This window comes from Camelus ferus, chromosome 8, assembly GCF_009834535.1.
Source record: "Camelus ferus isolate YT-003-E chromosome 8, BCGSAC_Cfer_1.0, whole genome shotgun sequence".
In the NCBI taxonomy this organism is placed as follows: Eukaryota; Metazoa; Chordata; class Mammalia; order Artiodactyla; family Camelidae; genus Camelus; species Camelus ferus.
Genome location: NC_045703.1, coordinates 47,217,000 through 47,238,863, shown reverse-complemented (window position 1 = coordinate 47,238,863; position 21,864 = coordinate 47,217,000). Strand labels below are relative to the sequence as shown.

The following is a 21,864-nucleotide window of genomic DNA, read 5'->3' as shown; positions in this document are numbered from 1 at the left end:
GTAGGATGGGGATCCCCAGAGGAAAAGAACCAGACGTAACTTTCTTAACATAAGATAAGCCATTTCAGTCCTAAGCCATTTTGTGATCTAAGCCCAGCCATAACACTTGTCCTTGCAGAACAACAGATCTCAGTAGTTAATGGTTTTAAGGGAACAAAAGAACGTAAGTACAAATAGCTATTACCAGGCCAGGAAGATAACCACATCGGAGACAATATTTCAGTAGTAAAGACTCCAAGTTTTGTTTCAAAGGTAAAAATCTGCTGGAAGTGCATTCTTGAGCTGTTTTGTGGGATCCAAATCTCTTTGAGCACTTAACCACCAGAGCAACTGGAACCTGAGACAGGATGACACTGAGTTTTGCTGACCCTCATGACTTCAATCAGCTAGAGCCTGGACTCTGTCAATCTTTGCCCCAGTGCTATACTGAATTCTCCTTTGCTTTAGCCCCTTCATAAATATGATTGCACCCTTAGCTTAAAACTTCCCCAGTTTTGCTGTTGAGGAGACATTGCTTTGGGAAATATCCCCTACTTTCTTCTTACCTGTTGCAAGTAAAAGAATCCTTCCTTCTCCTGCTCTTTGGCTTTATTGTGTCTTTTGGCAAACCCAGGTTTCGGGTAACATTAGGGATTAGGGGAGTCAGCTCAGGCATTATAAGAGAGGCTGTCGGTGTCCCACCAGCTCCAGTTTAAGCTGATGGATGGCATTCTGCTGCATGAACTGCAACTGTCCACCTGAAGACCTTCTTCCCTGCTGGTATGTGCTCAGTAGACCAGAAATGCCAGGTTGATGTGGTAGTAAGTGCGGGGGGAGGGAAGTCTTACATAGCCCAATGATTAAATCTCTGTCTTGTAGTGGGCTTCGGTCCCTGGGCTGTGCCCTTCACAAGTGTTTCTCAGCCTTTTTCTCTCTCCCTTAGTTGGGACAGGCAGGCTAAGCGGGCTAGAGACAGGCTTTTCCCATCCCCTAGGAAGCTTAGCCTCTGGTGTTGTTGGAGAATACTTCTTGCTTCATGCAGGAAAAGATTCAAGAGCAAGGCATAGTAAAGGGAAAGCAGGTTTATTCAGAGAGATACACACTCCATAGGCAGAGTGTGGTCTGTCGCACTCAGAAGGGAGAGCAGCTTAGGAGGGACACACTCCATAGGTGGAATGTGGGCCATCTTAAAAGGCAGGAGGGAGAGAGACTGAGAGGTGCGGGAGTATTTAGTTTAAAGTAAAAGTAGATACACACTCCATAGACAGAGAACAGGCCATCTCAGAAGGCAAAAGAGAGAGTGACTACGAGGTGCAGAGTTGTTAGTTTTTATGAGCTCAGTAATTTCATATGCTAACAAGTAGGAGGATTATTCCAACCAATTATCTGGAGGAAGAGGCAGAGATTTCCATGAATCAGGCCCCCACTCACTTTTGGACCTTTTATGGTCAGCCTAGGAACTGTCATGGTGCCTGTGGGTGTGCCATGATGGCTCAAGGTCTACTGGAAGTCGAATCTTCCATCTTGGTTGTAACCGGTATGTCCTGTTCTCAGTTGCTGTGTCATTCCTACGGTGGTTGTGCCCTGCTCCCTTCCCTCCTGTACATTAGTACATTGTTTCTGTTGAAGGCTGGCTTTGGTTAAGAGAACAGAATGGTCTGGACATATTTCAAAGCAAGAATTTCACTTCTTCCTATTGGAACCACAAGGTTTTTTTTCTTCATTGTTCACCCAGAGAACCTATTTGGGATCCTGGAATAAAACTCACAAAAGTATCAGGGCTCCCTGAATATCAAAACCTCCTCCACTCCTCAGTTTTTTTCTCTCAAGTTTGTTCACACTGAGCCTTCAGCAATTTGTTAATGACAATTGGAGTGACCCTACCAGTACTGGCCCCAACAGTGGGCTTCTACTACAGGTAAGCCTGTCTCGCTAACTTTGGGGGCAGTGATTGTCCCGTGACTTCAGTTCTCCGATGTATCTAAAAAAATTACTGCTTCTCAGTTCAGTTTTTTCTTGTTGGGAAGTTGGGAGAGAAGACTTCCAAGCTCTTGCTATAAGAGACTGGAAACCCAGTGGGGGCTTTCTACTTAATATTTTTATTCTAATAAGATCAAAGAAGTAATTTTTTTATCTCTTGGTGACCCGTTCCAGTTTTAAATTTTATTTCAGAGGTTCCTTTATAAATTGTTATGTAATGATTACATCTCCCTGTAAAAAATAATAAACAGAAACCTCAATTAAATAGACTTGGGAGACCAGAGGGGGAATTCTCATGCCCCTTGACGGTAGCAGAGCCAAATGTTTACTACAGTCTTTCCAACTTCCTTTTTCTCTCTATTAAAGCCTTGTCCTTCCCTTGCTGTGCAGAGGCTCACCATGGTTGTAGATCTCAAATTGCAATTCTTTGCTGATCCTGAAAAAAAATCCATCTTTGCTGGAGAAATATCTGATAGTCTGTTTGTTTCAGGTCAACATCTTTGTGAAGTGTGTGTATCCCCACCCATCTGGGAATGGAAAGCCCAGAGGGGGTCAGCAAGCAAGATCTGGGGTTTGCTATAGACTTAGGAGGTCTGGACAAGTACAAACTCTTGGTTACTTCAGCAGCCACAGAATAAATTTACTATAGTACTGAATTTAAAAAAAAAATCAGACATACCTACTTGCAAATTGAGCTATAAAAACAACCTTTAAAGTGAAATCTGAAAATAAAATGAATAATCATAAACATTAATTCTATAAATATAAAAAATATAGTTAATTTGTTACTGAACTCAGGTACAGATGCAAGGTGCTTTAATCAGAAAAACCAGCAATCTGGGGGAGAAGGTGAACTCATGTCCAGAGAACAACTCCAAAGATTCTGCTCAGCCATGACAATTTTTTTTTTTTTTAAATGGAGTACTGGGAATTAAACCCAGGACCTCAAGCATGCTAAGCATGTGCTCTACCACTGAACTGTATCCCACTCCCTGGTCATGAGCGTTTTTAAAGGGAAAAAGGGAAGGGAGGGGAAGAATCTCAGTGAATCATCAAGGCAGGAGATTGGGTTCTGCACCCTTCTCCACTGGGGGAAAGACTGGCTGACTCTCTCTTAATCTGCTTGCAGGATTGCTAAGGGGCCTGTTGGGAAGTAGAGAGTTAATCATTCTTTGCTTAATTTTTCATTCTTACTTCTTTCTATCTAGGAAAAAAAAAGTCAACAGGTTAGACAAGGCACGGTGTGCATTCAGGAGAGCATAAGTCAGGAGTTAGTTTCAACTGCTTAGTGATCTCATTCCTATAATTAGGTTCTTTTAAGGCTATAGGGGGACAGAAACGGGTGAACAGGAAAGGCACAAAAGAGCTACTTTCAAATTCACAGTTAAAACAAAATTTGCCAAAATCCATAAGCCCATTTTCTATTTTTTATTATTTTCCTATCTTCTCTCCCCTTCTTTCTTACTTTTGTTCTCCCTCCCATTCTTCACACTCCCTTCTCTATCACTCGGAGGGTCTGCAGCCTCAAAGATGATCCCTGATGCTCCCTGTCTCATTCATGCCCTCGTGGGATCCCCTCCTATCAAGGGCACTGACTTGCATTTAATAAATAAAATCATTCACAACAAAAGTGATAGGATGTCACTCCCCAGATTACGTTACTAAAAGGCTGTAGCTTCTGTCTTGGGTGGGGTCTCTTGCTCTCTGGCTGGAGGGAAAATAGTTGCCATAATGGGAGTTTCCTCTCAGTGAGGTCTGAAGACTTCACGGCAATAAACTTATGGGGCAACAGCCAATGGGCACCTGAAGCCTGCCGTCTGTTCTGTGAGTGAGCCCAGAGCTTAGAAGTGACTCTTGCCCCAGTCAAGCTCTGACATCACCACGGGGCTTGTGAAAGAGACCCTGGGCCAGAGGCCCCCTGCTTAGCTGCCCCTGGACTCCTGACCCATGGAAAATGTTAGACAACACATGCTCGCTGTTAGAAGTCACGCTTCTGGGGAGTGATTTATGATTTAGAAATAGACAACGAATAATTCTTTTCTATTTGACCTGGCCTCCCCATTTTGAGGAGACTAAGTGAACAAAGGCTGAAGCTCAGATATTCTCATGATGAGAGTAGTCATAATTTCAAAACTGAAGAGTTATTTATTCTTCAAATTATTTATAAATACCACTGCATTTTGAAGTTTTAAAAGGTAAGAATTCCAGAAATTCCTGTTTACGTCCTAACCACCTTACTTCAGAATACAACCTAATTTGGAACTAGGATCATTTCAGGTGTATTTAGTTAAGGTGAGGTCATACTGAAGCAGGCTGAGCACTAAATCCATTGACCAGTGTCCTTATGGAAAGAGGAAATTCAGACTCAGACATGCACAAGGGAGAATACGATGTGAAGACACACAGGGAGAAGACAGCCCGATTCAGGGAGAGAGGCACGAACAGATCTCCCCCTCACAGCCATCAGCAGGAACCAACTCTGATGACACCTTCCTCTGAAACTTCCAGCCCCCAGAACTGCCAGCTCCTAAATTTCGGTTGGTTAGGCCACCCTGTGTATGGTTCTGTATTAGGACAGCCCTAGCAAACGACACACATGCATTTTCTTACTTGAGCCTTGCAAACTCCTGCAAAAGGGAAGGTCATTTGTTACATGAGATCTGTTTATATCTCCGTCTATTATGTAAAACCAAAATGCTTTCCTAAAGTGAGCTTCTGTAATTTATTTTTAAAGTACTAAGTTCTGGCAATCACGTGGTTTATTGTTTTTTTCTCTTTATAAATAACAGGGCTTGCTCTGTTTTTCAGCCAGCCTTTGGACTTCAACATGATTACATCTCAGTTGCTGGATTATGTGGCAATTTTGCTTTTCTGGGTCTTGAAAGCCAGCTCCCTGGATACCTTCATTGCAGCCGTTTATGAACATGCAGTGATCTTCCCTAATGTTACCCTGACACCAGTGTCCCATGAAGAGGCACTGGACTTGATGAACCAAAATCTGGATCTTTTGGAGGGAGCAATCACATTGGCAGCAAAGCAGGTACCATGTCTAGGGTGTGCTGGCTTTTACGTAGGGAAGGGGTGGGGTCTTACAAGACATAATCACTGTCAGGGTCAATTACATCGTGGGGTGACATATGGGTCAGGGTGGCCAAGAACTTGCTTTACAATCTGAGTCCTCCCTCCCTCCAGTTATTAGAGCAAGGGCACTATTATGCTCTGCTATTAGTGAGAGTAACGTTTAGAAAAGAGTGGCTTGGTTATTGTTAAGTGACAACAGACCTTTGAGAACTTTCTGCAAATTCAGCAATTTTGTTGCTCTTTTCTGCCTCAGGAAGAGGGTGGAGGGTAAATGGGTCAGGGATCGGTTGCTATTCTTAGAGTGTTTGTGGCCTGGGAGTACTTCTGTGTTCTTAAGAGTTTGCAGGTTTTTAGATTTGTTCATCACACCAAAACAATTAAACTTAAGTTGCAAATTACTTAACAGTATGTATTATATTCTTCATACTTCATTCTCATTGCAAGACAAAAGCATGTATGTGAATGCATAGTAAGTCCTTGAGTCGGATGAAGGGTTAAGTTTAAGTGTGTGGTTTGAATGAATATGGTTTAAATAAGCTATTCGTAGATCAGGTAAAGACGATGGATATAAGAAGTCTGATGAAAGTCATGGGTATATGCACGTGATATATATCTATCAGCATACATTCTTCTACATACAAAGAGTTAAAAGCTTATTAAGAATTCTGAGGTTCTTTTTCACCTTTAGTCCAACTATTTCCTCAAAGGCCACACAGCAGCTTCTAAGGTGATGTTCCCACGGAAGGCACCCAGGTGAGCTCAGGTTGTGTCCCCTGGTCTGGCATCCTTCAGGGAACAGTGTCTGATCCCCCTTCTGAGAAGCAGGAATCACATTCGCAGGGTACGGAGGAGGGAAGGCTGGCGTGGAGGAGTGAGTGATGAATCAGCCCTGGCACACTCAGGCACAACAGTCGGCCAAAGGTCAGGGAGGCCGTTTATTTGCGGAAGAGCTAGGTTTATAGTTAACAACTGCAGTGAGTGCCAAGACTGCTAGCAGCCTGGAAAAATATTAACGGCTACACAAGGATGAAAAAGTTACATAGAAATGATGGCTGTGGGATTAGAAAATGGAAGTGGTTGGGCAATAAAATAAATGATAAAAATATAGAAAACAAAAGAATTGAAAGAAAAAAAGCCTACTGTTTGTTTCTCAGCCACTCAGTTCCCCTTGTAAGACCTCTCTTTGTTTGCTTATTTGAGAAATATTTTGATCAAGCCACATTTTTAACAGGGTGCCCATATCATTGTGACACCAGAAGATGGAATTTACAGCTTTGCCTTCAGCAGGGAATCTATCTACCCATACTTGGAAGACATTCCGGACCCTCAGGTGAATTGGATCCCTTGCAATAATCCCAACAGGTAAAGAACCATATTGTGAAAAATTTAACCATGAACATGAACTTACTTTATCTGGGAAAGCTTGGTAGAAGATCATTGTATAAGATCCACTATCAACTCTAAATTTCAAGTTAGTTTTATTCTTTTTCATCTATAGATACATTTATTAGGAAAATGAATATGAATTATGAAATCACAGAAATCAGTACTGGAAGGTAACATAGAAATCATTGCATTCAATGTGAATTTCCACTGAGGGAATGAATCTGGAGAGATGATAGCATAACTTGTTTTAGGTCACAGAGTGTTTGATTAGAGGAAGAACCACATCTAAACTCAGCTTTTCTGAGTCCTTACCAGTGAACAGAAAATCATCTCCTTGTGTGGGTCTGTACTATTAAACCTGTGCAAGAAAACAGTAAAACGGAGTTATATATCAGTTTAGGGTTAAAATTTTTCCTTTCACATCAGTAAGGTAGCTGGATGAGGCTAAAGTATATGACATTCTTAAAGCTTAAGATGATTACTGGGAGGTGATAGAGCAGAACAGTGTAAGTGGTTTGAATCAAGTCTAGAATAAGAAATATGAGGTCTGATAAAAGTAGCACTATTACTTTTAATATAAGCAAAACAATACATACCTTATACATGGAAGAGAATCATGTCAGTTAACTCAGTTCTTCCCAAATTCACTATTGCTAAAACTGTAAGAATTCCTCTTTTGGAACTGCTCTCAAAATCACACAGACTAGCTACTGTAACTGTTTAGAGAGACACTGATTTTGACAAAATTCAATATTATTGTCTACTTTATTTGTATTTCTTATCTACTTTATTTGTATTTCATCGCATCATAATTATTTCTCATTTAACCATGTCCAGAGCTTCAGATTCTGAAGGACAAGCACTCTGTTGCCACTTCCATTATGAACTGACTTCACTTCTTTCTGAATGACCTTTCCCTAGAACCAAATTTCCTAGGGTCTTCTGAAAATCCCCACCAGAATGTTCCATTTGTTCCATTTCAAGAAGTCTTGTAGCCTTTCCTTTTTCCCATCAACAAATGACATCTCCATTCCTTGCCTTCAATTACTCAACCCATTTTTTGAATACCTGTTATGTCCAGGCACAGTTCTGGGCAGTGGGGTGAACAGAAAGAACTAAAAATCTCTGTCCTCTTGGAGCATATATTCTAGTGTGAAATAGTCAATTAAAAAAAAGATGTCTCTATCTATTTAGTTATCTATCACCTATCTATCCATCTATGATGTACAATAGAAGTAAATATTGTGGAGAAAAATAAAGCAGAAAAGGTGAATATGGTGGCAAGCATGGGGCTTACATTTTTAGGTCATCAGGGGGCTTCAGGGGACATCTAAGCAAAGACTTAAAGGAAGTGAGAGGGTAGGTCATATGGGTATCTGAGAAAAAAGCATTTTTTAAGTCAAGAGAATTCTAAGTACCAAGATTCTGTGGTTATGTGTGTGTTTGGTATATGAAAAGCAGCAATAAGGTTAGTGTGGCTGAAATGCTGTGAGGGGAGGTGAAGAAAAGTAGGACATGGAGGCAGAAAGGCAGATTGGCAGGAAGGCCCTGACTGTATAAGGCTTCGTGGGCCATGATAATGACTTTGGGACTTGAGTGAGAAAGTAGTTATTGGAGAGTTTTGAGTAGAGAAGTGACATGCTCTGCCTTCAGTTTTATAAGGATCCTTTCGGCAGCTATGTAGAAAATGGACTCCAGAAAATAGGTCACTAAAGAAGCAGGAGTCGGTTAAAAAGCTATTGCGATAATCTAGGGAAAGAGATGATGGTGTTTGAAGGAAAATGGTAGAAGTTTGGGGATTGAGAAATGACCAGATTCCAGGTAGTCTGAAGGTGGCTCTGATGGGCTTTGTTGAAAGATTGAGTGAGAAAGAGAGGAATCCAGCTCCTTTATCCCTCATACACAATCAGATACCATGTCTTGTTGAGTGTGCTTGAAACATCCAAAGCTGATTACTTTCTTTTCTCAAAGTCACATAATCAGCCACTTAGCCTGGGTGTTATGGGAATAGACCCTTATTATTTGTCTTTTACATTTTATTTATTCATTTAGCATTTATATGTCATATGCTTCAAGAAAGATTAGAGATTTCTTACTAAATATTATATAATTCAAAAATAAGACAGTTTAGCTATAATTTAAAAATAAAAACAAAGTAGAAGCTACCTGAATAAAGGAGAGGAAGTAGTTGTTACAAGGCAGCATGGTAGTGGGCTGATTATTACAACTGAATGTACAATACAGTTCTGAGAGTTCCCAGGAAGCTGAAAGGAACAATTTGGCTTAGAAGATTTCATTGCCTCCTAGAAGAAACCTTGTAGATTTCTTGAGACACAAACTGTGTCTAGTAACCTAACTCAAAGATGAATTTACTTATTCAGCTCTTTTTCATTGACTATTTCTTATGTACTCAGTACTCCACTGTGTGGGTGTGTAGGAGTCATTGTATAAGGGTCATCCTTTACTACAGTGAATGCCTGCACCTATGATCATGGTTATGTGGCTTGCAGATTAAAGAGTCAATCATTAGTTCAACAAGTTAAAAAAAGAGCTTGCCTAATTAGCTAGTTTGAATGAAAAAGCATTTTGATATTTGATATCTGTACTGTTGTTTCAGGGTTTTGCGTGTATACACGTTTTCTCCAGTAAGATGAAAAGGCTTTGAAGTGTACCAGCCATATTTTACACTTCCGTGTCTCCCACATCATGCACTTGGACAGCTCTGCCCAGAATGTCCTTTTCCCAGATGCCCACATATCTAGCAAGGTGCTTTGTATAGTACAAGGAACCAACAAATATTTATTGAATATTTAATGTGCACTTTTTCAGTCATTAAATGTCTTTTTCAGTAATTGATGATTTTTATTATATTTTGAAACTGAATACTTTGAAAGCAGTCTTAGGAAATGCATTTAAATTCTTCCATTGTATCTCCTTTTTCTGTTCCTAGTAGCCCTACGACAGAGCTCTGCATACGTTAAGGGCTCAGCAAATACTAGAGATTGAGAAGCAGATTTCAGGCTCACATAGCAAAATGCATTTTCAAACTCCAAATCAGAGCACATAGTCTAATAAAGAATTTTGGAGCTCTTCTGGGTACAGCAAACAGCCTGAGATACATAATTTACACAGAAATATATTAGAATATGTGATGCAATTTCAAGATTAAAACAAGCAGGAGGAGAATATGTAATCAGGACTGTTTTAGAAATCCCAAACACTAGGCTTTTATTTCATGCACCTAGTCTACCACTTCAGGTATTTTGAAAAGGCTTGGGTTAAACATGTTTTAAGTGTTCAGTGTGTTATATTTATATCTGCATTTCAGATACTAATTGAAGCAAAAAAAGGGGAAAACTATCAAATGGTCATTTTAAAAAATATAAATGCTTAGAATAATTGTTTAGCTGTGGTACCCATCCTTGGGCTTTTGCAGGGATATGTTTTGTGGATGATTGCTGTGGTTTTACTGACATTGCCAGAAGATGGCACCAAATCTTCATTCTTTTAACAATTATCCTACCCTTAGATATTCTTCAGTAACTTTGCATTAACCAGTTATTTCAGGGTTGTGTCAATAGAGAGTAAATATGGGCTATATGTTATATATTCTGAAGTCTCACTTTTCAAAATTGCATTTTAATTGCTTTACTGGGACAACTACTGGTAACACGATGAAGATATTTCCATTTTTTCAATACATCATTATCTTGACTTTCTCCATGTCTTTCTTTAGTTCTCTGAGCATCTTTAAGACAGTAATGTCTTTGTCCAATAGGTCTGCCATCAGGTCTTTCTCCAGGATAGTTTTTGTTGATTAATTTTTTTCCTTTGAATGGGCCATACTTTCCTGTTTATTTGTATGCCTTATGATTTTTTATTGAGAAGTGGGCATATGAATCTTATAATGTGATAACTCTGAAAATCAAATTCTCCCCCTTCTCCAGGGTTTGTTGTCTTTGTTTTGACTGAGGTAGGCTGTTTCTGTGCTGAGAGTAAGCTTGAGGTATAACCTTAAGATTTTCTCAGGTCTTATCTTAGTCTGTGCCTTTCCCTGGGCATATGCTGTGATTTCCTAAATTCTGTATAGGTGGTTGCTTTTACATGTCCTAGGCCTTAAATATCTGGCCCCAAAAGTGGGGAAAAAAGAAGGTACAGGCACTTTAAATCCCCTAGAACTCATTTCAGTCAGTGGGGGAAGTACTTGCAACAATGTAGGTGGGCAGGGTGATTAATGGCTGCCTGCCTCTGTGTTTGTACCTCACAAGCAGAAGCTGTTATCAGTGATCAGAAGCAGATCCTTGATACTTGGAAGCCAGGGTCCTTACTGCCCACCCTGCTTCTACAAACTGCCTGCAAATTGCTCCAGGAATACCTGCCTGGCTGTCTGAAACGGTGCTGAATTGGGGGGTGCGGGGGCATGGATAACCCCTTTTAAACTAAGGGCTTAAACTGACTGAACTTAACTGCACTTTACCTTCCTAAGCATTCCCCTGGAAGTTTAGTGCCTTTGAACAGACTCCAGATTTCTAAAATAATTTCATCAGCTAGATTCTGGCAGTGCAAGTTTTATTCAGGTAGAGAGATGGATTCCTGGTGCTCCCTACTCTGCCATCTTCCCAGAATCATCCTACTTCCTAGATGTTTTTCTTTCATCCAAAATATCGTTTAATACCTTTTTTCTTTTTCAGGGTTCAGTGAACAGAAGATGTGTGTCTTTGCCCCATAATAGCTATAAGATGTGACATACATTGTAAGATGAGCATGTAAATGAATATATGATTATAGATGATGATAAATGCTATGAAAAAAATTCATGGACTGGGATTTTATCCTAGAATAATTTCCTACATCCAAATTCCTATAAGCACATACTTCCTCTGAAGTCTCTTCTTGTTTTAATCCTTCCCTTCTATCTATGCTATTTAGTATTTCTTTTTGTGTCTATCACATAAGTTCAGGCAACTATCATTTTGAATTTTATTAAAAGCTAAGCTTGATTTTTTTTTTCCTCTTCCAATGAACACATACCAGATTTGGCCGCACCCCAGTGCAAGAAAGACTCAGCTGCCTGGCCAAGAGCAACTCCATCTACGTCGTGGCAAATATTGGGGACAAGAAGCCATGCAGTGCCAGTGACCCTCAGTGTCCCCCTGACGGTCGTTACCAATACAACACAAATGTGGTGTTCGATTCTGAGGGAAGGCTGGTGGCGCGCTACCATAAGGTAGAGTTCATTTACAAACCATTCACCTGCTGAAGGCGTAACAAAATTAAGTGGACAAGAAGAAGAAAAATCTCTATTGTTGATAATAATAAGTGTATTTTAAAAGCAGAGTAGAGACAAAGAACAGAAAGCAATGACTAGGTGTGGTAAGGTCCTATGTAAAGGTCCTAGAAAAAGGAGTTTTCTTGTACATTTAAGAATGCAAGAGTTTGTCATTAGGAGTGTGTGAAAATCGGTAGGAGCTACTTGCATTGAAATCATTGAAATAAAATGTTGCCTTTTGGACTCTGTCCTTCTTATGCCCTGGCAAAGGGTCAAGGCTAGAATGAAAAACTTCTCACCAGATAGACTTGGTTTTAAAAAGAAAGGAACAAAGAAAGTTCTTTTCTACAGAAAATAGTTATGTGTTCTTGGCAAAGAGAAGTTACCTCTTTCATTCCCATGTCTTTAATATTCAAGGTCTTAATAGATAAAGACTTCCTTGTACATATCTATCAAATGTGGAAATTGAACCAAAGGCTTCTATTATCATAGCAGTCTCTGATTCTCTAACAGTCTTTCCCTGTGGAGACAGTGGTCGTAGATGACATTGGCACTGTTTAATAGATGTGAGCTTGAACTTTTTCAGATGCAGTGACATCCAGGCCAACTTCTTAAAAGAGATTTTCCCCTCGTCATCTTCTGTTTGTTGCAGCAAAACCTTTTCTTGACTGAAAGTCATTTCAATGCACCCAAGGAACCTGAGGTTGTGACTTTCAACACCACCTTTGGAAAATTTGGCATTTTCACGTGCTTTGATATACTCTTCCATGATCCTGCTGTGACTCTGGTGAAGGATTTCCACGTGGACACCATACTCTTCCCGACAGCGTGGATGAATGTTTTGCCACATTTGTCAGCTATTGAATTCCACTCAGCCTGGGCTGTGGGCATGGGAGTCAATTTCCTTGCAGCCAATCTACATTACCCCATAAAGAAAATGACAGGTAATGTGTAATCTTTAAGATTTACCAACTTGATGTAATCAAAAGGGGAAAAAATCATTTTTTCTAGCTAACATGCACTCCTTAATACAATGTTTCCAACTCTTAATTTTTTCACATATCTGGCTGGTGACATGCTGTAAAATTAATCTCAACCAAAATTGTTTCCTAAATCTATTTAGTTTTATTCAACTTGAGTGTATACTTTATTTTTTTTTTTCAAACTTCACCACTTCTTATGAGAAGCTCTCTCTTCTTGGCTTTTTGGTGTCATACTCTATTGGATTTCATCTCATCTGTCTGTCTTTATCAACATACTTTTCTGAAATTAATACAGTATATAGATTATAGGAAGTGAAATGTTAATATGAATTCAGAATAACAGTAACAACTATGCAATTCCTTTTTACCTTACTATTTTCAATGTCATTTCCAAATTGTCACTTCCAGGAAGTGGCATCTATGCACCTGATTCTCCAAAAGCATTTCATTATGATATGAAGACAGAGGAAGGAAAACTCCTCCTCTCGCACCTGGACGCCCACCCACACCCCAGAGCAGCAGTGAACTGGACTTCTTATGCCAGTGGGATAGAAGCACCCTCAGTGGGAAACAGGGAATTTAACAGCACTGTTTTCTTTGACGAGTACACTTTCTTGGAGCTCAAAGGAGTCACAGGAAATTACACGGTTTGTCAGAAAGATCTCTGCTGTCATCTCAGTTATCAGATGTCTGAGAAGAGATCAGATGAAGTTTATGCACTAGGGGCATTTGATGGACTACACACTGTCGAAGGGAGCTATTATTTACAGGTAATGCTTGTCTTGGTGGCGAGGGAATTACCGGATAAAACACAGGACACCCAGTTAAATCTGAATCTCAGATAACAAAGAGTTATTTTTATTGTAAGTATATCCCACTTTGGGAGATACGTGTATACTAAAAAAATTGTTGTTATTCAAAATTCAAATTTAGTTTGGTATCTTGAATTTTTATTTGCTAAAACTTGCAGTCGTGGATGTCAGTCCAGTCTTAAACTGGTTGGAAAAAGGCAGAACGTTTGTAGTACCAATGTTTAAAATGCTATATATATATTTATTGATGTAGAGTAGATTTACAATGTTGTGTTAGTCTCTGGTGTACAGCATAGTGATTCAGTTATACATACACAGATATTTCATATTCTTTCTTATTATAGGTTAGAAAATGCTGTATTAATCAAATTACAGATGATTTTAGTGACTAATTAACCTTTAATATTTCCTACCTGAACAAATTAAGCCATTTCTCTTTCGTGTTCACTGACGCCTATCTTGTTTTATAAGAAGCTTCGCACTAAGTGTGTCCTGGAGACATACAGGGTTGAGCTCTGAGAGGCACAGTGGAATAGCTGCAAAGACTCAGACATCTCACAGCCCTCAACACAGAGGAGGGGCTATTGGAGCTGGCGGAGATGGAACCCCTAAGACAAGCAGCCTCCATGCCCCTCTCTCTCTACTCTCCTTTCCTTGACCTGCCCCCATCCTGTTTCACCCAGATTGTTGCAGTATCCTCCTAACAGGGCTTCCTGTTGATGGTTGCAGCTCCATCCAGTCCAGCCCCTACACTATTATTACGAAAACCATGGAAAGCCCTTTCTGACTATTTCTCTCTCTTGCTTAAAATTCCTCACTGTTTTCTAATTGGCAAATTAGATTTCTCAACATAAAAGACTCATGAAGTCTTGGCATGTGCCTTTTCCTACTCTGTATCCTCTTCTCTCACTTCTACCCACACGTGCCCTGGGATCCTGTCATACTGAGACATTTCCCATCTGCAGTGAGCCAGTGTCTGTAGAACCTTCAGATGTTTGCACAGGCTGGGTTTTGGACTTTTTTTTTTTTCCTTTAAGTCTCTGATGGCCCCCAGCTACTCATCATTCATAGTGCTTTTCAGGTGTTATCTTCACCAAGAAGGCTTCCCTGACACTCCCAGCTCATTCCCAGCAGCACTCCCAGTCCCCAGCTGGGTTAGGTACCTCTTTTATATACTCCCAGGCATCCTATGCTTAGCATTATCCAAGATATACCATGTCAAATTATGTACATGCTTATTTGAGACGGAAAGCATTTTGAGTGCTGGAACCATGCCCACTGGGTAACGTTTTGTTTGCTGGATGATAAGCACTCTACCAATGCTGGTTCATTTTGGCAAAGATTTATCAAGTGCCTACTACATACCAGGTATATATTCAGTGCTAATGATATGAAGATGAAGAAGTATAGACCCTCTCCTTTAGGAATTTTACTAAGATATATGAGCTTAATTTCAGTATAGGTTGGTGTGGGATGGACCGAAAAAATGCACATTTTGCTGGAGGAATACTAAGGAGCTGCACTTAGCCAATTTGGAGACTCGGAAGTTTTGGGAGACAGAATGGATGAGCTTATGCCATTTTATCCAGGATAAAAAAAAGTGGGAGGGAATTCTAGGTGTAGTGAAGAGTAAGAGCAAGGCTGTAGATGTATCAAAAAACAGAGTATGCAGTGACGAGCAGGCAGTTCAGTCACTAAAGCATAGCGGAGGAAGCAAGGATGGCTGGAAGATAAGCGTAGGGGCAGGATCATATCCTGCAGGATCTTATCTGTCATTCTCAAGATTTGGGCTTAATTCTATCAGTGATGGTTTTCTCTTGGAAGGTGTTCAGCAACAGAATGAAGTGATCACATGCCTTTTTGACAGCATTTAGAGAGTCAAGTGGGGGAAATGGCCACGCAGGGTGGAGGGAGATGGTCTCACTATTCTGTATGATTCATTCAAGGAATCCCCTTCAACTATGTCTCTCAAAACCTCTATCTAAACATCATCCATTTTACCCTCTCTGGAAATAAATGTTTCATCTTTTACTGGAACAGGGGAAGGGCAGTTGCTTATCCACGGCGAAGGACTCGTATCTGAGGCATTCTTAACAACTTCCCACCAATTTTCCTTTCTTTAAGCATCCCGATTTACTCCCAGCTCCTGAGGTACCTAGTTCTCCTAGGAATGGAATCTGAGTATTCCGCAGTGTGGATAAGTTGATTACTGCCTTTCCCCACTGTTCTTTCAGAACTTGGCTTTCTTAGATCTGCTAAATCAGTTACCATTTTTTAAAACTGCACTATAGCTGATTTACAATACTGTGATAGTTTCAGATGTACAGCATAGTGATTAAGTATTTTTGAAAATTATATTCCATTATAGGTTATTACAAGATAATGGATATAATTCCCCTTGCTAAACAGTGTAATCCTTGTTGCGTATCATCTATTTTACAGTAGTTTGTATTTGTTAATCCCATACGCCTAATTTGTCCCTCCCCACATCCCTCTTCCCTTTGGTAACCACAAGTGTGTTTTCTATATCTGTGAGTCTGTTTTTTCTATACATTCATTTGTATTATTTTTTAGATTCCCCATAAGTGGTATCATATATCACATTGTGTTTCTCTGTCTGAGTTACTTCACTAAGCATAACGTTCTCTAGGTCCATTCACGTTGCTGCAAATGGTAGTAGTTCACTCTTTTCTTATGATAGAGTGATGTCCCATTGTATGTATACCACATCTTCTTTTAAAGTTTTTTTTTTTAATTTTAATTTTTTATTGAATGGAAGATTCTTTAAATTCTGTAGTGCTTTACAATTTTTAAAAGTTCCACACACAATTTCATATTATCCTATAATAACCCTTTTTTCCTCTACAGTTTGTTCTCTATATCTGTGAGTCTGCTTCTTTTTTGTTTTATTCATTAATTTGTTGCATTTTTTTAGATTCTACATAATATATATCACATTTTCTTAATTCAGTCATCTATTGATAGGCACCTGGCCTGCTTCCCTAGTTACCATTTTTGCATCAACACCCCAACTTCAAAAATTGTGCCATGGTCTATTTTCCTGTTCTCCTATCTTTGTGGGCTCAGATCTTTAAAAAAAAAAATACTGGTTTTAGTAGGATTTCAAGGGGAATAAAATAGAAGTATGTGTTCATCCTACCTTTACCTGAAAGTTACTTGTATCCAATCTTAACACACCCTAAAATACTTGCTCTCCAACTTCACACGCGGGAGCAGGGAGACCAGTTAGGGGTTATTGCTTTAGTCAGGCAAGAATTGAAGGTGGCTTGGAGTAAGGTTTTGTAGATGCAGTGAGGGTGGAGTTGAATGAATATTCACCTTCCTTTGGGGGACTTTGCATCTGCCTGGTGGGATGATTCATACACTTAGATTTCCATTCAAATAGCGGTGTAGTGCAGTGTAGATAGATAACCATGTAGCGTAAGCAGAACTGTTCCAGCTCTTGCTCAGATTTAAGGTGCGTGACTTTTCCAGCTCACAGAGGTTGTCTCTAGCTCCACTCCAGGGTTCACTACAACTTTAAAGTTCTTTCATTGTTAGAAACAGGCACTTAGATAGAAATTAAACCAATATCTACATTAAGCCTTTTTTTTTTTAAATAATTGAACACTATTGATTATTAACTTGAAAACAATGAGGATATAATTGTGGCTATAGACCAAGAATCTGATTGTTTCTTTATGTGATTTAATCTGTTTACAGTGAATTGCGGAAAGCACTTGGGTCTGAAGGCCTTTAATTTTATTCCTAGTTGCAATAGCTATTCACTATGAACTGGATTAATCTAATGGGAAGTGACATTATATCAAACATTATAAACAAAGGGGCACAGGCATTCTTTTCCAGGTGAAGGGAGTGTTTCAAATGGCTTTCCTAAGACTTGTTTTGTTTTTATGTTACTAGATTTGCACTCTGTTGAAGTGTAAGACGATGGACTTACACACTTGTGGTGACTCAGTCGAAACCGCTTCCACCAGGTTTGAAATGTTCTCCCTCAGCGGCACTTTTGGCACCCAGTACGTCTTCCCGGAGGTGTTGCTGAGTGAAGTTCAGCTTGCACCTGGAGAATTTCAGGTACGATTCTTAGCTTAATGTTGCCAACTCATTTTATGTGAGAAGAAGCACCTTTTGAGTAGAGAACTTGCCCAAGTGCTTACAAATGCCATGAAAATCTTCATCTGGAGAGACTACAAGTGTCCTTAGGGCTCACCCAGGACACAGAGTGAGCTGACTCTCTTGTCTGGACATCTTTTAGATGATGATTAGTGTGTCCTTGAGAATAAAGAAATATATCTGATTGTGGGCACTAGGGGCAGCAGGCTGGGCTGTTTGAAGTCCATCAAGTAGAGAAAAGACTCAAGAAGGATTTTCAGGACCCATCCAGCCAGAGGCAGCCCTTTTGTATCACTGGGAAGGGATGGCCTAAGGAATTTGAAAGGAATTCTCATGGTGTGAGAGATGGCCCTGCATGACCATAGGAGAATAAGAAAGAAGAAAAAGCTGAAGGAGAGAGAAGCTGACAGTGGCTGAATTGGCAGGAAAGTAAAACCTTTTTTTTTAAACATGTAGGAAAATCTATTATTGCACAAGTGTTCTGCCTAGTTGCATTCTCCTACTGACTTTTCCTGCAGGTTCTGCTCTCATCCCCTTTCCTGGTAGAAACAGTTGCTGTGGGGAGTCGGGGACAATGGGGATCTTGGGAGGCTGCGGTGTCAAGGACGAGAGAGGCTCAGCTCAAACCCCCCTTGGTCAATCCATTCTGACCATTTGGAGGAATCTTTGTTTTGTCGAGATTCTCTCTTATTTAGTCTCACATCCAAGAACAAGATTTCTCTCTTATTTATTCTCAAAGCCATTGTTTTATGTTTATTAACTATGGGATGCATTCTCAGATAAGTAAGTTATTGGGTATAGATTACAGGCATTTCCATAAACGAACCTGTGCCAATTCCAGAGCTCGGATCTTTCTTGTACTCTGCACCATCTCATATATTTCATATGGAACAGAATCTGGCCATCCTTTTTATTGTTTCTTCATCCAGTTGTACTGAATTTAAGAATGTGTTATGGGTCTATATAACTAAGTTATTCCCGGTCCACTTCCCTGTGTTTTAATTAGGTGTCAAGTGATGGACGTTTGTTCAGCCCGAAGCCACTGTCTGGACCTGTCTTGACAGTAACTCTGTTTGGAAGGTTGTATGAGAAGGATCCTGTACCAAATGCTTCATCAGACTTCACAGTACAAGCACTGAGAGTAATGTTCATAGTTATAACATCTATTGTATACTTGTTAAGTTGATAGAATATTTACCTTTTCTCTCTTACACTTTGGAGCATTTGAAAAATGATGGATGTGAAAAGAAGAATGGGTCTGGGGTTTTGATAATAGTGGCTGTGGTCTATCATATAAGTGAACTACTAATCTATTTTTCTCTTTATTTAGACACACACACACACCAGACAATATAAGCCAGGTAAATAGTGATAAAATTTTGAAAGGTTTTTTTGGTGAGAATTACACGTTACTACATTTAAAGTAGGAGACAAGTTCTGGCTCATGGGAAGCACTGTATATGTGTTAGCTACTACAGTGATGTATGACTATTACAGTAAAACCAATTGTGATGTATTTATTGCTAAAATTTTATCAACTCTGATTGTTCAAAGTGCATATATTTTCCAATGGTCACTCACCCTGCATATTTCAATTAGAAAAGCAATGATACTCCACATCAGCCTGCTGAGTGTGGCTTGATATCTAGCACTAATGTGTCCAGAAGGCAGCTGGGTTTACAGCTAGGAATCTGCTCAAAAGCCTTAATGTTTTCTGTGTGATTTTCAGTGGAGATTTACTGCCTGTTTAGTGCTTTGCTTATCTTGTTAGCCTCGAAGCAAATTAATAGGGTGGTTCTAAAATAGACATTTACCAAATATGGCCTGTTATTTGTTTTTGTATGGTCTGTGAGCTAGGAAAGTTTCTTATGTTTCTAAATGTTTAAAGAAGAAAATCAAAAGGAGAATAATATTTTGTGACACTTGAAAATTATTTGAAATTCAGATTTTAGTTTCCATACTGGAAGTTTTATTGAACACAGCCACATTCATTTGTTTAGTACTGTTGATGGTTGTTTTCATTCTACAGTTGTGGAACCGAATAGTTGTGATATAGAGCGTGTGGCCAAAAAAGCAGAAAATATTTGCTGCCTTTACAGAAAGTGGTTGTTGATTCATGCTCTAAAATATTAAGTAACAACAGATTATAGTATTGAAAATTTTTACTGCAAATCAATGTCCTGGAGTCTTTCTTATAATCCTTTCACCCAAAGATAAATAAAATATTTTTATTTGCTTTCTATTATATTACATCACAAAAAAAATTACATTGATTAACTTATGATCAAATATGCCTAATAGGCTAGTATCTCACACAAGTGGATATAATTTTTATAAGCATGATTGATACCTAATTATTGTAAGATACCATATTGTAAAGTCTTTTGCTATATTTGGTATGTTCTACAATTTCTGAGAGAAATTATATTAGCTTTTATTTTCAAATTTTTCCTGCAGAGCAGTTAGAACTGCTTATATGAATATACTATCTAATACTTCTTCCTATGACAAATTTGCTAGCTTGTCCTAGAATGATTTTTCTTAAAACTAAACATTGCAGGAGTGAATTTACTGTTTAAAAATTATTCTTGCTGCATTCATACCTAGCTCTGACTGATTTTTTTCACTCTGGATTTCTTTAATGTGTGTATGTGTATTTGTGATAGTTTTGTTGTGCTTTTCAAATATAATTTTAAATTTATTCTACATTAAACATTTGTGATGCTCATTTGATACAAATAACCAGATTTTAAGGAAGGCCAATGTGATGTATCAGTGATTGGCTTAAAATATTAAAGGAGTCAAACAACCCTAAATGCATCTTTTCTGTTTGATCTTGACAAATATGTTGGTAATCCATTGTGACCTAAATTATCAATTGTAACATAGCAAATTACCCCTAAATTCATAGCTTAAAATAATAAACACTATCTTATGCAGTTTCTGAGAGCAAGGATTATTTCAGGAATTGACACTGCTAAGGAAAAGGGTCTTAAAAACATCAACATATTTTCTTAATTGGCTGATTTTTTTACGCATCAGGGGTTTTTCCCCAGTAATCTACAAAAATATATATTGAAAAAGGGAAAAAATCCACTTAAATAATTGAAGTGTTTTGGATATCAAGAAGAATGTGGAAAAAATCAACTAGAAGTCATATGAATGTCAAAAGCTGTTTTGAAATATGTCATTTGACTCATACTGAGAATAACTGATCATTCCTCACGTCTCCTCTGAGTCTCTGTCCTGTGGATATTCTGAGCATGTTCCAAATGCATTCTGTTTTTTTAAAAAAACAGTTTTTAGAGGGGGAGAATATCTCACATCCACTAATAATACTTAGACAGCATGTTCTCATATACAATAGGATTAGGCACAGATAGTGCCAAACCAAGTCTGTGTTCTAATAGTTCTATTCATTCCTAGCTGGGGTTGGCATAATTCAAGTGAAATGTAGTAGATAAAAACAGTAAGTAAGGATGAGACATAGTAAATCTAAATAGCACTTTAAATATGAAGACAATTATCACCAAAACTTAAAATATAAGGAAAACAATCTGTATGTTAGTAATACAGCAGAGTAATCCATTATTTTGTGGACTTTTTTTTTTTTTTAATTGTGGTAACTTAGAGATTAAACGAACAAGAGCTTGTGAGAGAAGGGGCTAAGCAGGTGTACTGACCCTGGCTGATTAACAACAAGGGAAAGGACGTGCCCAGCTGATGAAAAGGCAGGACATTTCTCTTATCCCACAGCTGGCTCCTTAAAATCCAAGGACATAACCCAGTATCTCTTCCTTGGTTCCCGCTGAAGTTTCTACTAACTGCTTTTTGTTTCAGGGCTGAGCTCTGAGGGAGGAAGGAGTCTGTAGCAGAAAATAACAAACACCACCACGGAACAAAGACAACAATGGTAGAACCTTCTAACAAAAGACCTCGGGAGCTGTCCTGTCCCTGCGGGCTGTCCTGGCTGATGGCTCTGTTCCAGCGCTTCCTTTCCTCGCTCCAGTGCCTTTTCTTCCCTTCTCTCTGCTCGAGCACTTTCCTTCCATTTCCCCTTCTGAGCAATAAAGTGGCTGTTCACTTGTTCACTTGTCCCTCTGCCTCTGCTGCATGACTTCTTTCACAGCCAGCAGCGAGGACCCACACTTTGGTGGGCTTCCTAATTTAGGGGTTCCTCCGCCTGCGAACACTTGTACTCTTGAAAATTGAGATCTGCTATTTCACCAAAATTGTTCTC

The 21,864-nt window shown here is 39.1% G+C and overlaps 1 protein-coding gene across 2 annotated transcripts; it reads left to right on the top strand.

The window, feature by feature from the left end:
- Window positions 1-1,615: 1,615 nt before the first annotated feature.
- LOC102514326 (pantetheinase) lies at window positions 1,616-21,721 on the top strand. 2 transcript variants are annotated; one of them, XM_014562451.2, is made up of 10 exons: window positions 1,616-1,897; window positions 4,768-4,999; window positions 6,272-6,402; window positions 11,461-11,653; window positions 12,348-12,639; window positions 13,087-13,448; window positions 17,415-17,585; window positions 18,631-18,765; window positions 18,955-18,985; window positions 21,465-21,721. In XM_014562451.2, the coding sequence occupies exons 1-10, from the start codon at window positions 1,842-1,844 to the stop codon at window positions 21,494-21,496; spliced, it is 1,635 nt and encodes a 544-aa protein (XP_014417937.2). In that variant the 5' UTR covers window positions 1,616-1,841; the 3' UTR covers window positions 21,497-21,721. The 2 variants fall into 2 exon arrangements, with proteins under 2 accessions (XP_014417937.2, XP_006188510.3); XM_006188448.3 differs by lacking the exon at window positions 18,955-18,985 and having other exon boundaries at window positions 1,617-1,897.
- Window positions 21,722-21,864: the final 143 nt, after the last annotated feature.